Source organism: Scyliorhinus canicula, chromosome 10 (assembly GCF_902713615.1).
Source record: "Scyliorhinus canicula chromosome 10, sScyCan1.1, whole genome shotgun sequence".
NCBI lineage: Eukaryota > Metazoa > Chordata > Chondrichthyes > Carcharhiniformes > Scyliorhinidae > Scyliorhinus > Scyliorhinus canicula.
This window is the reverse complement of record NC_052155.1, coordinates 169,386,338-169,405,518: the sequence shown is the minus strand read 5'-3', so window position 1 is coordinate 169,405,518 and position 19,181 is coordinate 169,386,338. Positions and strand designations below refer to the sequence as shown.

General features: G+C 45.3%; 1 protein-coding gene across 6 annotated transcripts in view; it reads right to left on the bottom strand.

Annotated features, from left to right (window-relative positions):
• LOC119972765 (sperm-associated antigen 1-like) overlaps positions 1-19,181 on the bottom strand; it is a 179,118-nt gene that overhangs the window by 137,375 nt on the left and 22,562 nt on the right. For all 6 annotated transcript variants that reach the window (XM_038810095.1, XM_038810100.1, XM_038810097.1 and 3 more), the window contains exons 8-10: positions 8,563-8,693; positions 5,549-5,655; positions 4,273-4,414 (exon numbers count right to left, since the gene is read on the bottom strand). In XM_038810095.1, the coding sequence (XP_038666023.1) occupies positions 4,273-4,414; positions 5,549-5,655; positions 8,563-8,693 (380 nt within the window). The remainder of the gene's footprint in view (positions 1-4,272; positions 4,415-5,548; positions 5,656-8,562; positions 8,694-19,181) is intronic.

Here is a 19,181-nt window from a genome sequence, read left to right as displayed (position 1 = left end):
TCCCAATCTACGCTGGCCAGATCCTGCCTTATTTTAACAAAATCTGCCTTCCCCCAAATCCAAAACCGTTTTTTTGTAGACCATCATTTTCCTTTTCCATAAAAAACTTAGATCGTACTGTGTTGTGGTCGCTTTCATTAAAATGCACCCCCACTGCCCACTGAAACATCGGGTTGGCTTCATTCCCCAGAATTAGATGCAACACTGTGTCGTCCTTTGTTAGACATTCCACATATTGACATAAAAAGCTCTCCTGAATACATTTGAAGAAATCTGGCCCCTGTAAACCTTTTACACTATGACTATCACAAATAGTGTTGGGGAAGTTGAAACCCCCTAATATGACTTCCGGTGGCGGCGATGTGCTGAGCGGATGCTATGTCCCCTGGTTCTAGAATTCTCCCCCAAGGAAATAATTTTATCCTGTCCATCTTATCTCTTCCCCCTCATAATTTTTCACACCTCCGCCTTCTTTGTTCCAAGGAAAATAACCCCAACCTATCCAATCTCTCCTCATAGCGACACATTTTTAGCCCTGGCAACATTCTTGATGTGTAAGAATGTGAGTGAGTGTGTGCGAGAGATCATGTGTGTGTGTGTGAGCGAGAGCATGTATGTGAGCAAGAGAGTGCTTGTATGTGAGTGAGAGAAATTGTGTGTGTGGGAGGGAGAGCACGAGTGCAAGTGCCTGAGTGAGTGGGGGGGGGGGGGGGGGGGGGGGGGGGGGGGGGGGGGGGAAGTATGAGTGACTGGGTAAGTGATTGGGGACGAGTGTGAGAGACTGAATGAGTGCATGGGGTGAATGCAAGAGATTGAGTGAGTAAGGAGGCAATGTGAGAGACTAAGTGATTGAATGTGTGGAGGTGAGTGCGAGGGACTGAGTGTGTGTGAGGGAATGCGAGTCTGCTTTACGCTCAGTCACAGGTTTCTCACTCTCATCACCACAAATCAACCCAGCCACAAGCACACACTCACTCACCAACATACACTGACCCTCTCACACGCTGGTCAATTTTAATACTTACGCTTTTTAAAATGTATTGCTCTTGCATTGCCTTATCTTTGAAAAATATTTTTATTCTCCATTTTCACATTTTCTTCAGAATTTACACCCCACCAACAAACAGTAAACGGTAACGAATACAAAGACAATCCCTCTACCAACAACAACGATCCCATCCTCCCACCACCCCCCAAACAACGGCCCACGTGACAATATAAGCATCAAATAAATCTAAACCTCCCAAGGAGGAAAAAAGAAAAAAAAAAATCGCCTGTGGTCACCACTGACATATATTCAATGCCATCCAATCTCCAAAAGAGTACCGTGAATGGCACCCATGAATTGTAAACACCCTCCGCCCCTACCCCCCTCCCAGACTCCTTCCCTCCACTTTCTCTTGTAAACTTCTCCCCACAGCCTCGGTTCCTTCCCCCAACTTTTCACCCCGGCTAGACTCACCGAAACCTGTTCTACCAGGCTCCGACGGCCGCAGCCCCCCACCTCACTCCCATTCACTGGCGGCTTAAACCAGCCAGCGTGGAGGCCCCCGCTGGGTCTCCTTCCCTCTTGCCCGGTCCCATGAAAATCCAAGAAATCTCCTTTCACACACAACCCCAGCATACACACCCAAGCCCCAAAGAACCATCATTGCAAATGAAAGTCCCAACTGTTCCCTTGCCCAAATACACAGCATTGACTCATTTAGTACATACACCAACACGCAGTGAAAAAATAAAGTTACATGAGTCTACATCGGTACACAACCCGCTCTCAGTCCCATTTCCCAATTCTGCCATAGCCCTTCTGCATTCGCAAACTCCTCCGCCGCTTCCGCCGTCCCAAAATAAAAGTCCTTGGATTTGTAGGTCACCCTCAACTTAGCTGGATATACTATGCCGCACTGCACCTTGCTGATGTACAGTGCCTTCTTCACCCGGCTGAAGACCGCCCGCCTCCTCGCCAGCTCCACCGTAAAGTCCTGGTATACGTGTCTACCAGCTCCAGCCCACTGCATCACCCGCTTCTGCTTTGCCTCGCACAGGACCTTCTCCTTCACGCAGTACCTACAGAAACACACAGTTACTACTCTTGGCGGCTCACTCGCCTTCGGTATAGGCCTCCACAACCGTGAGCCCGATCCAGTTCGTATCGAGAGGGATCGCCCCCCTCCCCCAATAGCTCCGCCAACATCGTGGCAAAATACTCCGTCGGCCTCGGGCCTTCCACCCGTTCGGGCAGATCCATAATCCTCAAATTCTGCCACCTGGATTGGTTTTCCAGGTCTTCCATTTTGGCTCGCAGACCCTTGTTGGTTTCTGTCACCTTCCGCAACTCCTTCCCCATCAAGGTGAGTTGATCACTGTGCTGCGATAATACCTCTTCCACTTCCTTCAGTGTCTCACCTTGCTCCCGCACCTCCGCCGCTGCGCTTGATACCGCCGCCCTCATCAGGGCAATCGCCTCCTCCACCAGCATTTTTAATACAGTCCCCATCTCCTTCTTCATCGCTTCCATGTGCTTTGTGAATTGTTTTTCAAATTTCACAACCATCACTTTGGTCATTTCTTTGGCTGTGAGCGATGCGGCCTCCCCTGGTGCTTCAGCCTCCGCTTTCCTTACAGTTCCTTGACTTTTCCACTCACCGGCAGGCTTTCATTAACCCCCATTTTGACAGCCGTTTTTTTCCCCAAGCTTGGATATTTCTCTTCCCTGTGTCTTCTTACAGCTTTTTCAGCCTCGTTGCCCCTGGGACCGGGCGTTAAAACCCCCCAATTTCTACTCCCGAGCGGGAGCCCTCCAGTGTGCGGCTACCTCGCATTGCCTTATCTTTGCTTAGAAATCATTCATCAGTCCCTTGAATGAGGATAATATGCAAATGCTGTCCCCCAAAAAGGTTGGACAATCTGGATTTGGAAATGTTATGACTGCATTTTTTTTAACAATAAGCCAAATTAGGTTATAGCACTGTGGTACCTTAGAAGCGGTGAGCAGTGATACTTGCTATATTGTTTTCAGTGCTAACAGTGCCACCATGTGAGAAGGAATTAAATTGCAGCTGATTCTGCATTATTCATTGATTTCAATAAATTGGACATGCGATACATACAAACATTGTTCACAGACATATATATCGAAATGCCTCCCTCATGGTGCAGCATATGGCTAATCAAAGAATACCATCTCCATCCTGCTTCTCTAACTTCCTTGCTTTTGTACTTCAGCCTCATTAATAATAACACTAAAGATCCCATATGATTTCTTCACTGCGTTCTTAATTTGGCCGATCTTCATAAATTTGTGTACAGACACCTCCAGTCCCTCTGTTCCTGCACCTTTTCTAAAAGTATAATTTAGTTCATATTCCTCTCCTCAGTCTTCCAAAATGTATAATTTCACACTTCAATGGATTAAATGTTAACTGCTATGTGTTTAGCCATTGCACCTGTCTATGCCTTCCTATTAATCAATGTTGACAATATTTCCAAGTTGTTTCATCTGCAAGTTTTGAAACTATGCCTGTACTGTGAACTCTAAGTCATTAATGTACACCAAAAAGAACCAGGGAATCCCATGCATATTTTTATCCAGTCTGAAAAACAACCATTCGCAACTACTCTATATTTGTGATCCATAGCTAATTTTGTGTTCATGTTGCTAATCTCCCTTTAATTCCATGGATTTTAATTTTGCTAACACATCCGGAGGTAGAAACCCCCATCGCATGTAAAAAAAAAACTTGCATACGCACTTAAAGTGTGGTAAACTACAGTGTTACAGACCAAGAGCTGGCAAGTGGAACTAATTGGTCGGGATGCCAGTCGGGGGCAGGCCGATCCGCGGGCGGGGGAGGGGGGGGGGCATTATCCAGGGCTGGGGGCACTGAGGGGGGTGGTCCAGGGAGCGCGAGCCGGCTGAAGGGGGGAGAAACTATTTTTGCGGGCCGTGTCCGCGGGCTGCGTCCACCATGAAGCACGGCCGCCACTCTGCGCATGCGCGGCCACAGACCCGGCAATGCTCCAGGCCATATCGGCAGCTAGAGCTGGGACTCTAGCCGATGACTGCTAGCCAGTTTTCCTGGGGTAGAACACTACCGTTTTCACGCAGGCCTGGGGACTTAGTCTCCCAAAAGGAGAATCCAGCCCATGGTATTTCTAAGGCTTTCTAATTAGACAAACAGAAAGCATTTTGGGGTTGCTGGTTGCTGTGCAACATGGCAACAAAATGGGAAACAAAAATCAAATTTGTCTTCACAAGAATCTGATTCCTACCTTTATTCTCATTTGTAAATTTTCCTTCCTTCTCATCATCAGAGCCCTCTACCTCTTTGATAAGCATCCTTTTCCCTTTTTTCTTCATTTTTCCAATAGGTTGAGAGTCTTTCAGCTTCTGTTCAACTTCCTGGAGCAACTTCTGAAAATGAACATTTGGTTGGATAGTTAATCATGCTGAATCGATCTACAATATGGTTTGATTTTATTCAATGATAAAGGTCTGTAAAAAGTGTGGCAAATTCTTTTTTTTTTTTTAAAAAGACTTAAACTAATCAGCAGTTTAAATTAGAAAATCATTACACTGCTCACAAGGTTTATATGCATCACCATGACTTGAGGAGAAAAGGTTGATTCAGGTTTTGCAAATTTTGCTAACACATCCAAAATTTGCAAAATAAAATTTGCAAAATAACGTGATAATCGCTGGCATTTTGCTGATCACCATGGGGTTGCTGTGTAATCGCCACAAAGTGCAGCATGAAATTTCACCTGGTGGAGCCAGAAACCCCCACAGCAGCCAGTGGGCTGCCTAATTGGGACTTTATCCTATCTGGACTCTTGGAAATTGCTGACAGCATTGCCACCAGCTGTGCAGCTGCTGGACAGGCCCACTGCTGCGACCATTAAATTCTATCCAACATAATTATTTATTTCAGAAAAACCAACAAAGAAGAACCACTTGCATTTATACAGCGCCTTTCAGACATCCCAAAGCACTTCGCAGCCAACAAAATACTTTTCAAATGTAATCACTGTTGTAATGTGTGGAACGCAACAGCCAAATTTGCACACAGCAAACTCCCACAAACAGCAATGTGAAAATGACCAGATGATTTGTTTTTGTAATATTAATTGAGGTTGAAGGATTTGTATAACTCCCCCCTTCTCTTTCAAAATAGTGCCGTAGGATATTTTACCTCCACCTCAGATGGATGATGAGGTCTCAATTTAACATCTCATCCAAAAGTCAGCACCTCTAATAGTGTAGCATTTCCCCATTGACGCACTGAAGTGTCAGCCGAGATTGCTGTGCTCAAGTACTGAAATGGGACTTGCTATACCCTTTTGACTTAGAATTAAGTGTGCTACAAACTGAGCCATGGCTAACATGTTCCTCCCCAATTTTATTTCCTACCTAATTTATACCTACAGCAGCAGTTGTATTATTTATAACTTCTCCAAGTATGCCAGCTAAAACACCTCAAATTTACTAGCCAGTCTGGTAATGTTTCATTCCTTACATTTTGCGCTATGGTCTTTCTCAAGTTCTTACCTTTGCTATGGGATTGTTTGGTTCAGCTTGCAACACTCTCTTCAAGTCATCTGTTGCTGCTTGATAGTTAGCTAAATGTTTATGAACAGTGGCACGACGTAGAAGTGCTATAAAACAATGTATGGACAGTGCAATTAGCACTACATCAATAAACATTGTTAAAAAGCCACAAAGAAACCCTTCAGACTAATTTATCATGCTTATTGGGGCCTCACGGTAGCATGGTGGTTAGCATCAATGCTTCACAGCTCCAGGGTCCCAGGTTCGATTCCCGGCTGGGTCACTGTCTGTGTGGAGTCTGCACGTCCTTCCCGTGTGTGCGTGGGTTTCCTCCGGGTGCTCCGGTTTCCTCCCACAGTCCAAAGATGTGCGGGTTAGGTGGATTGGCCATGCTAAATTGCCCGTAGTGTAAGGTTAATGGGGGGATTGTTGGGTTACGGGTATACGGGTTACGTGGGTTTAAGTAGGGTGATCATTGCTCGGCACAACATCGAGGGCCGAAGGGCCTGTTCTGTGCTATACTGTTCTATGTTCTATTTCACATTAAAAAATATACCTTATGTTATCTCTAAGCATATTATTTAGGACATACCTGAATTTACCAAAACAACTTACTTCATAAAGGTTTCACATTTTTTTAATGAACTGGTGGAGCACATTTTCTGCATATAATTGAAGACTATTGCAATTCCGAAGTGAAATATATTTATTTTCTAGATATCTTTCTATACATCCAGAGACGGCAACCATAAATCCTCCTTGTTATTCATTTTTTAAGCGCGGGTTCAATTCCCGTACCAGCCTCCCCGAACAGGCGGCGGAATGTGGCGACTAGGGACTTTTCACAGTAACTTCATCTGAAGCCTACTTGTGATAATCAGCGATTTTCATTTCATTTCATTTCATAAGGGGCAATTTAGCATCGCCAATCCACCCACCCTGCACATCTTTGGGTTGTGGGGGTGAAACCCACGCAGACAAGGGGAAAATGTGCAAACTCCACATGGTCAGTGACCCGGGACCGGGATCGAACCCGGGTCCATTGCGCCCTGAGGCAGCACTGCTAACCACTGCGCCACCATGCCACCCGGTCTCGAACATGTTGTCACCTCCTGAATCCACCCATGTCTCAATTCAATGTTTATACTTCACCAATCAGGATTCCACCCCATCACAGCATTAGAACAGTTCTAATTAAAGTCATGACACCCTTCCCCTCCTCAGCCTTCCAGTTTTTGGCTTGATTCACTATCTCACCATCTTTTTACACCTCTCCGCTGTTGTTTTGCTTAATGGAATGCGAACTGTTTCCACTCTTACCGATCCAATCAGTGCCAGGAAATGTCCTGAAATGGCTTTTCGTCTTACCACCAGACCTAATACATCTGGAGTCTTCCGCAAGTTTCTATCCTGTGTTCCCTCCAATTTGTCATCTATATGCTGCCCCTCAACAATGTTAGACAAAACTCATGAAGTCAGGTTCAACATGTATGCTGAAGACACCAAACTTTACCACACCACCATCTCAACTCCTCCATTGTCCTGTCAGACTGCTCATCAGATATCCAGGACAAGCAAAACGGCATGCCCTTAACAGGAGTGAGGACTTGTTAATGGCCTGTGCAGAGTCTCAACCAGGAAAGATCAGTTTGAATATTTAATTTTATTTTGAATAAGGTAGAGAAAGCCTTGGGTCACTGTCTGTGCAGAGTCTGCATGTTCTCCCTGTGTCTGCGTGGGTTTCCTCCAGGTGCTCTGGTTTCCTCCCGAAAGACGTGCTTGCTAGGTAAATTGGACATTCTGAATTCTCCCTCCGTGTTCCCGAACAGGCGCCGGAATGTGGTGACTAGGGGCTTTTCACAGTAACTTCAATGCAATGTTAACATAAGCCACGCAGACACAGGGAGAACATGCAGACTCTGCACAGGCAGTGACCCAAGCCGGGAATCAAACCTGGGACCCTGGCCCCGTGAAGCAACAGTGCTAACCACTGTGCTACCATGCTACTAGCAGGACCAGAAGATTCTGCCTGCAGGAAGCGCTGGTTTAGCTCACTCGGCTAAATCGCTGGCTTTTAAAGCAGACCAAGCAGGCCAGCAGCACGGTTCGATTCCCGTACCAGCCTCCCTGAACAGGCGCCGGAATGTGGCGACTAGGGGCTTTTCACAGTAACTTCATTGAAGCCTACTCGTGACAATAAGCGATTTTCATTTCATTTCATTGTTATTTCAACAGCAAAATCCAGTTCATTATTCAGGCAGTCTATTCCATATCATAGCAACTCATAGTGTAAATTGTTTCCTCATCCTAATTCACAAAAAGTCTATTTTACTCTTTCACTCTGCGCTCACTAAGTTATATGGATCCTCACCCCACAATACATAATTTTGAAAATTCTCATCCTTGTGTTTAAATTCTCCATTGTCCCAATCCTCCCTAACTGTAATTTCCTCCAGCACTACGATCTTCTGAGAAATCTGCATCCTTCCAACTCCAGTTTCTTGTTCAACCCCCACATCCATTATGCCACCAGTGGCAGTCAATCAATTGGCCTTCAAGCCCTGGGCCTTAAGTTCTGGAATACTCTCCCATAGAAGTTGTCTCTTCCCTGTCGTCTCTTTTACTGTCAATTGTCCTCATATATCCTTACAATGAAGCTAAAGGCAGAGGAAAGAGTGAAAAAGTTAGGAAAGCAAGAATAAAATGGAAGAGCAACGGAAAATATTTATAAGTTGGAAGAGGCAATTGAAGAGGTTCACACAACTTTACAGTATTGATATTTCAGAATATCACTTAAGGGTACCTTTCAATGTGGGAAGTGATGAAAATCTATGCCAAAGGTTACACATTAATGCTTAGCAGAAAAACTATAAAGATTACCCTTAACCAGATCACTGCCAGTAAAGTGAAGGCACTCCATATTACTCTATTGAACTTCTGGGTTCAGTCTGAATGAATAAAACTGTCAGTACAACATACATCCGATAGTGTAGCAGCATTATACAATTACCTACCTTTCAAATTGCCAGGTTCTAATTCCAACACTTTTTCAACATCATGAAGAGCCTTCTTCCAGTTCTGAAGCTTAATTTCTGCTTGTGCTCTGTTGTTAAATGCAGTAACATTTGGTATCACTGATATACTTCTGGGTTACGCGAACAGTGAGAGGAAAAAAAGGAGTAAAATAACAGATGAGTGTACACCTTCTAGAGGTATCTTTTACTTTCGAATAATATTTTTTTTTGAAAATCTTTTTATTGGCTTTTCTCATATTTATAAACTGTTGTTACTTGCATACTTTACATTTTTCTTGCCCGCACTAATTTGCTTTGTTTTAGAGAGGTTTGTTTTGTCCTTCATTTGATTAACTCTATGTACGTTTTGCTGCCCTCTGGATTGGTCTAGGATATATTCCCCCCCCCCCCCCCCCCCCCCCCCCCAGGTTGCGCAGTCCTTTGGCTCTTCATCTTTTTTTTTTTCCCTTGCTTACTCCTCATTGCTGGCCTCGAACAGGTTTTGGGACAGGCCGACAAACTGCCCCCAAGTATCCAGGAAGCCTTCCTCTGACCCTCAGGTGGCGTACTTAATCTTCTCCAGGTGGAGAAATTCCGAGAGGTCAGCGAGCCAGTCTGCAGCTTTGGGTGGTGCTGCCAATCGTCAGCCGAGCAGGATTCTCCGGCGTGCGATGAGGGAAGCGAAAGCAAGGGCGTTAGCCCCCTTCCCCATGTGTAGCTCTGGCTGCTCCAATACCCCAAACATTGCCACTATTGGGCATGGCTTCACCCTCACAACCTTGGACATTGCCTCGGAGAAGGCTGTCCTGAACCCAGCAAGCTTGGGGCAAGCCCAAAACATGTGGGTGTGATTGGCCGGGGCCCTCTGGCACCGCTCACATTTGTCTTCCACTTCCGGGAAGAACCTGCTCATTCGGGTTCTGGTCAGGTACGCTCTGTCTTTGAGCTGCATTAGGGTGAGCCTTGCGCAGGAGTAGGTGGAGCTCACTCTGCTCAGTGCTTCACTCCAGAGTCCCCATCCTACCTCCTGTCCCCAGTTCGTCCTCCCATTTTGTGCCTGGTTCCGTCCAGTGCTGTTCGGGCTCTGTCCAGTAGCTGTCTGTATATTTTCCCACATAGCCCCCCCTTCTCGTTGCTTGTGCCTATCAGGTCCTCTAGTAGTGGGCTTTCTGAGGCCCCGGGGTACTCTACTGTCTCTTTGCAGAGGAAGTGCTTTATTTAGAGGTGTCCCGGAAGAAAGAGGGAAAATCGACCGTGGATATCTAAGGAAATAAGGGAGAGTATGAAATTGAAGGAAAAAGCATATAAAGTGGCAAAGATTGCTGGGCGATTAGAGGACTGGGAAATCTTTAGGGGGCAACAGAAAGCTACTAAAAAAGCTATAAAGAAGAATAAGATAGAGTATGAGGGTAAACTTGCTCAGAATATAAAAACAGACAGTAAAAGTTTTTACAAATATATAAGACAAAAAAGAGTGGCTAAGGTAAATATTGGTCCTTTAGAGGATGAGAAGGGAGTTTTAATAATGGGAAATGAGGAAATGGCTGAGGAACTGAACAGGTTTTTTAGGTCGGTCTTCACAGTGGAAGACACAAATAACATGCCAGCGACTGATAGAAATGAGGCTATGACAGGTGAGGACCTTGAGAGGATTGTTATCATTAAGGAGGGAGTGATGGGCAAGCTAATGGGGCTAAAGGTAGACAAGTCTCCTTGCCCTGATGGAATGCATCCCAGAGTGCTAAAAGAGATGGCTAGGGAAATTGCAGATGCACTAGTGATAATTTACCGAAATTCACTAGACTCTGGGGTGGTCCCGGTGGATTGGAAATTAGCAAACGTGACGCCACTGTTTAAAAAAGGAGGTAGGCAGAAAGCAGGAAATTATAGGCCAGTGAGCTTAACTTCGGTAGTAGGGAAGATGCTGGAATCTATCATCAAGGAAGAAATTGCGAGGCATCTGGATAGAAATTGTCCCATTGGGCAGACGCAGCATGGGTTCGGAAAGGGCAGGTCATGCCTAACTAATTTAGTGGAATTTTTTGAGGACATTACCAGTGCAGTAGATAACGGGGAGCCGATGGATGTGGTATATCTGGATTTTCAGAAAGCCTTTGACAAGGTGCCACACAAAAGGTTGCTGCATAAGATAAAGATGCATGGCATTAAGGGTAAAGTAGTAGCATGGGTAGAGGATTGGTTAATTAATAGAAAGCAAAGAGTTGGGATAAATGGGTGTTTCTCTGGTTGGCAATCAGTAGCTAGTGGTGTCCCTCAGGGATCCGTGTTGGGCCCACAATTGTTCACAATTTACATAGATGATTTGGAGTTGGGGACCAAGGGCAATGTGTCCAAGTCTGCAGATGACACTAAGATGAGTGGTAAAGCGAAAAGTGCAGAGGATACTGGAAGTCTGCAGAGGGATTTGGATAGGTTAAGTTAATGGGCTAGGGTCTGGCAGATGGAACACAATGTTGACAAATGTGAGGTTATCCATTTTGGTAAGAATAACAGCAAACGGGATTATTATTTAAACGGTAAAATATTAAAGCATGCCGCTGTTCAGAGAGACTTGGGTGTGCTAGGTCATGAGTCACAGAAGGTTGGTCTACAAGTGCAACAGTTGATTAAGAAGGCAAATGGAATGTTGTCCTTCATTGCTAGAGGGATGGAGTTTAAGACTAGGGAGGTTATGTTGCAATTGTATAAGGTGTTAGTGCGGCCACACCTGGAGTATTGTGTTCAGTTTTGGTCTCCTTACTTGAGAAAGGACGTACTGGCGCTGGAGGGTGTGCAGAGGAGATTCACTAGGTTAATCCCAGAGCTGAAGGGGTTGGATTATGAGGAGAGGTTGAGTAGACTGGGACTGTACTCGTTGGAATTTAGAAGGATGAGGGGGGATCTTATAGAAACATTTAAAATTATGAAGGGAATAGATAGGATAGATGCGGGCAGGTTGTTTCCACTGGCGGGTGACAGCAGAACTAGGGGACATAGCCTTAAAATAAGGGGAAGTAGATTTAGAACTGAGTTTAGGAGGAACTTCTTCACCCAAAGGGTTGTGAATCTATGGAATTCCTTGCCCAGTGAAGCAGTTGAGGCTCCTTCATTACATGTTTTTAAGGTAAAGATAGATAGTTTTTTGAAGAATAAAGGGATTAAGGGTTATGGTGTTCGGGCCGGAAAGTGGAGCTGAGTCCACAAAAGATCAGCCATGATCTAATTGAATGGTGGAGCAGGCTCGAGGGGCCAGATGGCCTACTCCTGCTCCTAGTTCTTATGTTCTTATGTCTCAATTCCTGTCCTCTTTAGTTTCTGATAGTTTCCACTTTCTCGTCAGTTCGTCCAGTGTCGCCAGTCTGCGCCCTACGTAGAAGTCCCCGACCGTCAGTGTGCCCCGCCCCTCCTCCATCTTTTGAACGTGGTATCTAGCATGGCTGGGGGAATCTGTGGTTGCCGCAGATGGGGGCCATAAGGGACATTTTGGGTACCCCAAAGTGCTGTCTCAACTGGGTCCACGTGTGTATCAAGGTCGGGGATTTCCGCCATGGTCTTCTTTATGAATTCTGAGTCATCCCATTTGGGAGCGTACACATTTACCAGTACGGCAGGTGCCCCTTCCAGGACACCGCTGACCATGACGTACCTTTCCCCTGGGCCCGTAACTGTCTTGGTTCCCGTAAACATTGTCTTTTTGCTAATTACTATTGCTACACCCCAGCCCTTGTCCCGTAGCACGAGTGGTGAGTACGTCTGTCCCACCCAGTCCTTCCTTATCAGCAGTCAGTCCTTCTTCCTCAGGTGAGTCTCTTGTAGGTAGATTATGTCTGCTTTTAGGCTTCTTAAGTGGGCGAACACTTAGGATCTTTTCACTGGGCCGTTGAGTCCCCTTACATTCCAGGTAACAATCCTGGTGAGGGGTTTCTGCCCTCCCCCCCGGTCCTATGGGATCACCCATACTTACCTGGTGGACGCGCCCCTGCACTCAGGGGTTTCCCTTTGCTAGGGGGCCATCCAAAATGGCCAGAGTCACCGCTCTCACCATGGGGTCGGGCCCCAGCGCTCAGGGGTTTCCCTTTGCCCAGGGCCCCCAATGTGGCCACCAGCTGTGTGTACGTCACATGGGCGCACCCCTGCACTCCGGAGTCTCCCTCCGCCCTCTTGAGTGGCTGTTTGTGGCACCCTCTTGGTTCGTCGCCCTGCTCCATGCCCGCCGAGGCCCATGTCTGTACTGCTTCATTATCTCACCCTTCTCTTTGCTTCTCTTTTGTTCTGCGTTCTCTCCCAGACCTCTCTTCCCCCCTAGCCCCTGTCCCTTCCCTTCTGCCCCCCCTCCCCTCCTTGTGCCAGATGCTCTCCCCGTCCCCCCTCGAGAGGGGAGCTGCGGCCCTCCTTCCTTCCTGCACTCCCGTGCTGGCCCTCCGTGCTAGCACAGTGGCCATCCTCCCAGTACTTGCCCAGTTCTGGCCCTGCTTAACCTTTCTCCTACTGACCCTTGTCTCGCCCTCCTGTTTGCTTTCCTCACCCTCATTTCCCTCGCTCCACTCCCCCCCCCCATTGCATTGAGGGAGGAGACAACCTCTGAGGCAAGACAGCAGTCCCGCGCAAGGCATAACATATATGTGCACAGTTCATGAGTCCATTGTCCTTGTTTGCGATCTGTCATCCGCTCTTTGTTCTGGTTTTCCCTTTCTTTTCCGTCCCCACGTCTTTCATTGCGGTTGCGTATGCTCCTCCCCCAGCTTGTTCGCTCTAACAAACTCATCTGCCGATGCTGGAGTGTTAAAATACAGCTCTTTCCGCTCAAATGTTACCCAGAATTTGGCCGGGAATAACATCCCAAATTTTACCTTGCTTTTGTGCAGTGCTGATTTCGCCTTGTTGAATTCAGACCTTTTTTAGGCCAGGTCCGCCCCAATGTCCTGATACACCCTTATGGTCTTCCCTTCACACGTGCTCTGTTTCGTTTGCCGGGCCCACTTTAGGATTCTCTCCCGGTCTTGGAACCAGTGCAGCTTCGCAATAATTGCTCTGGGCTGGTCCCCGGCTTTGGGCTTGGGTTGGAGCGACCTGTGCACCCTGTCTATTTCCGGTGGGTTTGGGAATACCTCCTTTCCCACTAGCTTGCCCATCATTTGGGTGATGTAGCCTGTTGGGTCTCTGCCCTCTATTCCCTCTGGCAGACCCACTATTTTAATGTTCTGCCGTCTGGACCTATTTTCCTGGTCCTCCACTTTCCCTCTTAGGCTCCTCTGGGCCGTTTCTAACTTTTTGACCTCGGCTTCTAGGGTTATCACCCTGTCGCTCTGGTCCGAGTCTGCCCTCTCCAACTCCAGAATCGTTTTCTTCTGCGCCTTCACTTCCCTTTCCAGGCCGTCGATGGTTTGCTCCATTTTGTGCGTCGTCTCCTTCATCATTGCTTGGAGCTCCGATCAGAGCGCATCCTTTATGCTAGTCACTGCGTCCTGTTCACGCTCCACTGCTTGGTCCGCCATCGTTTTCCCTTTCAGACTCGCCTGTACCACCGTCTCGTCTTATGGGGCCACCTGCCCGCGCGTCCGCCACTCATGCGCCTTACCCTCGCTGCTGCTGCTTGCGTCTCGCTGTCCCTTCACCTTGGTGTTTTTCTTTCCTACAGCCATCTGTCTGTCTCTTTTTCTTTCCCCACTGCTGTTCCTTACCCTGGGGTGGCTCTCACTTCCCCCACTTCTCTACTCTTGCTGGGTCTGCCTCGGGCTTCAGGTTTCCCTTTTTTTTGTTGGGGGGGGGGGGGCGTTGTGGTTGGTTACCTTCCTCCCTTTCTGTCTTTCCTTGTCTCTTTATTTATTTATTTACTTTTATTTTTCCCCCTTCTTCTTTTCTTTTTTTTCCCCTTCCTTCTCATTGGGTGAGGAGGGTTTGGGAGAGATGTTCCCTGATGCGGACCGGTGTCCCTCTTTGTCTCGCCGATCACCACATGGTCGCTGCCAGTCCGTTGCCTCTGAGCCTCTGACTCTGGTTCCTCCCGCCTTTTTTTCTTCTTATATTCTCCGGCTCCTCTCCCACGGATCTCAGCTTAACGTCGGTCCCTTGCGGCTTTTTTCTTCTTCCTGTTCGTACCTTCAGGGGAGCGCTGCGTGGGTTCTTTCTATAAGAATAAAAATACCCGCAGGACTAAACGAACAAAACAACAAAAAAAAGACCCTGAAAGTTTAGTTCTTTAGCGAGAGCTGCCCTGTGCACGTCTTCCCCCTACAGAGCTCTACCGGAAGTCCTACTTTAGAATAATATAACTGAAACATTACTTGGGCCGTAATTTGTCAAAATAACAGTGAAGTAAATGATATTCAAATACTACAGCAACTTCAGGAAAGAACAGATGCACACGTGGAAATCCAAAAGCTGCTGTCCAAGCTGTGCCGCTGCCATTAGTGCGGAGAAAACAGCAACTCGCTGGCTGGCTCACCATTGAAATGCACTGATGGGGGTGAAGTTGCCATATTTGTGTGATAGATACAAACTGAACTCGCCACACAGAGTTAAGCTTTGTCCATTTCAATTTAAGTGTTCTTTTAAGGAAATTTATATTTGACAATTTTTTAAAAAAGTATTTTGAAGAAGCGACTGACTGGATAGATTAAGGGAAAGCCTCAGATGCACTTGGCTGATTTACAAAAACCAGTTGTGTTCCTGATACACATCTATGAATTGGACTTAGGCATAGAGAGTATAATATTACACATTTAATGATAATACACAATGTATTAGTATGCTACAGCTGTAACAAGAATTCCCTCTTCTATACTTATCGTCCTTGCAATAAAGGCCAACATTCCATTTGCTTTGTTAATTACTTGCTGTATCTGCATGCTAACTTTTCAGTGTTTCAAGTACAAGAACACTCAAATCCTTCCATACTGCAGTATTCTTCAGTCATTTCCATTTAAATAATATTTTACTTTTCTATTCTTCCTACCAAAATGGGTAAACTGGCACTTTCCCACATTATACTCCATGTGTCAAATTTGTGCCCACTCACTTAAACTATCATTATCCTTTTGCATCTCCTTATAACTTGCTTGCCTGTCTAGCTTTACATCAGCAATACAATACACTAGGTTCCTTCATTCGGTGCTATGTCTTTTCGTCCGACGTCATTTCGTCCAACGACACTTCGTCCACGTCTTTTGGTCCAACGTCTTTTTGTCCGCTCGTCTTTTGGTCCAACGTCATTTTGTCCGGTGATTTTTTTCGTCAAAGAATTTTTGTGACTTTTGTGGCATGTTTGTTTCATTTGAGCCAATCTGTGTTTCGAAAAATTACCGATTTAGGCCTCAAAGAAAAATACAACACAGACTCTGAATTCTGTCTTAAAATTCGATGTTTCTCAGCATTAGCTTTCCTCCCCGTTGAAGATGTCGAAGAGGCTTATGAAGATTTGAAAGACGATGAAGAAATACCTGCTGAATTCATCGTTTACTTCGACTTGACTTACATAGGCATTGTGAGAGGACGTGGTGCCAGACGAAGGAGAGAAACACCTACATTCCCGACAGCTGTATGGAATGTTAATCAGCGTGTTCTACATGATCTACCGAGAACAAATAATGCTGCTGAGGGGTTTCATTCTGCGATAAAGCGTTCGGCGGGTGGAGCTCATTTGAATATCTGGAGGTTAATCAACTCTGAAGGAAGAGGAAGGGCTAATAATAGGCAAAAAGGCTCAAATTCTTCGGGGAGATCAGTCGACTTCATGTACGCGATACAAGAAAATAACTGAACGCCTCAAAAGATTGGTCGTTGAATATGTTCCTACAGCGAAAATTGATTTCTTGAGGAATGTTGCTCACATTTTACATCAATTTTAAGTAATTTCGGGAATTCATCCTTAGTAAACTTTTAGATATTTTTAAATGCATTTTTAGATTTTTTAACTTTGTAACTGCATTTTTCAGCTTGCATTTTACTTGCATTTCATCAATTACTTGCATTTTAGCAATTGAATTCACTTGCTGTATTGTGCCTGCTTTCTATCAATTAAATGCTTTTATACGGAGTTGATTTGTAATTGGTTATTTGGACGAAGTGACGTTGGACCAAAAGACGGGCGGACAAAAAGACGTTGGACCAAAAGACGTGGACGAAGTGTCGTTGGACGAAATGACGTCGGACGAAAAGACGCGACACGCCTTCATTCAAGAGACAAATATAGATTGTAAATAGTTGAGGCCCCAGCACGGATCCTTGTGGCATACCAGGAGTTGCAATTTGCCAACCTTAAATGACCTATTCATTCCACATCTCTGTTTTCCATTATTTAGCCAACCCTCTATCCATGCTAACATATTCCCCCGAATTATGAGCTCTTATCTTGTGAAGTAACCTTTTGTATATCTACTAGTTCTCGTTTATCCACTCCATTCTCACAGAACTCTAATAATACATTTGACAAACACAAATTCCTTTTCGTAAAACCTCACTGTAACTTCATACTTGTGACAATAAAAGATTATTATTATTATGTCAGTTCTGCTTGATTACATTATGGCTTTCTCAGTGTCCTGCGACTGTTTCCTTTATAATGGACTCCAGCATTTTCCTACAGTTGGTTAGGCTAACTGGTCTACAATTTCCTGCTTTCCATCTTCCTCCTTTCTTAAATAGGGGCATTGCATTGCAGCTTTTTAATTCAACGGGCTCTTTACAGAATCTAGGGATGATTACAACCAACGCATTTTATAAAGTTTCTGTATGGTTTCTCACATTACAATCTGGTTTTGCCATGGCACAGAATGAAAATATCAACTGGTGCAACTCCCACACACTCTACAGGAGCAAGAGTTCTCTCTGTCCTTTTGTAACCAGAATCCTCTTAATATTGGGGAAGAATATGGGGAAGCAGTGTCGTAGTGGTATTGCCACTGGACTACTAATTCAGAGACCCAGGGTAATGTCTGGGTCCTGAGTTTGAATCCCAAAAGGGCAGATGGTGAAATTCGAATTCAATACAAATCTGGAATTAAAAGTCTAATGATGAGGAACAGCACAGTGGTGCAGTGGTTAGAGCTGCTGCTTCACGGCGCTGAGGTCCCAGGTTCGATCCCGGCTCTGGGTCACCGTCCGTGTGGAGTTTGCACATTCTCCCCGTGTTTGCGTGGGTTTTATCTCCACAACCCAAAGATGTGCAGGATAGGTGGATTGGCCATGCTAAATTGCCCATTAATTGGAAAAAATGAATTGGGTATTCTAAATTTTAAAAAAAAGACCCATATTATTCAGGTTCTGATTAATCAAGTGTCTCTCAAAAATGTTTTTTTTTTAAAGTCTAATGATGACCATGAAACCATTGCCGGTTGTCGTAAAACCCCATTGGTTCACTAATGTTCTTTGGGGACAGAAATTACCCAGTCTGGTCTCCATGTGACACCAGACCCACACAGCGATGCGGTTGACTATTAACTGCCCCCACTGAAATGGTTAACAAGCCACTCAGTTCAAGGGATGGGCAACAAATGCTGGCCCATGAAAACAAATTAAAAAAAAATTTAAATCCCACTGCAACAGGATGAAAAGTATAACTCCCATATGTAACACACATACGTGCATCGTTGCATGCAGTTTGTCAAGAGTAGCTGCAAATTCCCTGGACCTAAGTGAACTTTACACAGAAACATACATGGAAAATAGAAGCGGGAGGAGGCCATTTGGCCCTTTGAGCCTGCTCAGCCATTCATTAACATGGCTGATCATGGAGTTCAATATCCTGATCCCGCCTTCCCCCCCATATCCCTTGATCCCTTTAGCCCCAAGAGCTATATATAATTCCTTCTTGAAATTACACAACGTTTCGGTCTCAACTACTTTCTGTTGTAGTGAAATCCACAGATTCTCCACCACTCTCTGGGTGAAAACATTTCTCCTCACCTCAGTCCTAAAAGGTTATCCTCAAACTATGATCCCTAGTTCTGGACTCCCTCACCATCGGGAACATTCTTTCTGAATCTACCCTGTCGAAGCCAGTTAGAATTTTATAAGTGTCATGGAAATGTCACTTTAAGAAATGTTTGTCTGCTCAAGTGGCTGCAGTGATGTCAGAGTGTGGGTGGAGCTGAGCTGTGGCTCTGCTTTTTAGTTTTGCTTTGAGGAAAAGGTTTGGTGTGTTTTTAGTTTTGCTTTAGTGCTGGAGCTGCAGCCAGCCAAAGAAGGTGTAATTTTGATCTCTCTGCTATCTAAAGACTACCTCCAGATTATCTGGGTGAATTCAAAGTGATAACTGCTCTCAGTAGAGAATTTAAACCTGATGTGCTTCTGTAAAAAGGGTTTTTTATCTTATGGATGTTAAAGGAAAGTTTAACGATTGCTTAGTGTTGTATTCTTTGGGGGTTGTATTTGAATTGATGGTTGCCACGATGTTCACTGTATGTTCTAAAAATGTTAGCTGTGTTCATAGAATAAACATTGTTTTGCTTAAAAAAATTACTTTTAGATTTCTGCTGCACCACACCTGTAGAGTGGGCCGTGTGCTCCCCATAGCAGAATCTAGAAAATGTCGTGGGTCAGGTGATCTCCATGATATACTTTGGAGTTCTCTAAACCCTGGCCCATAACATAAGTTTCTATGAGATCCCCCTCTGCTCTTC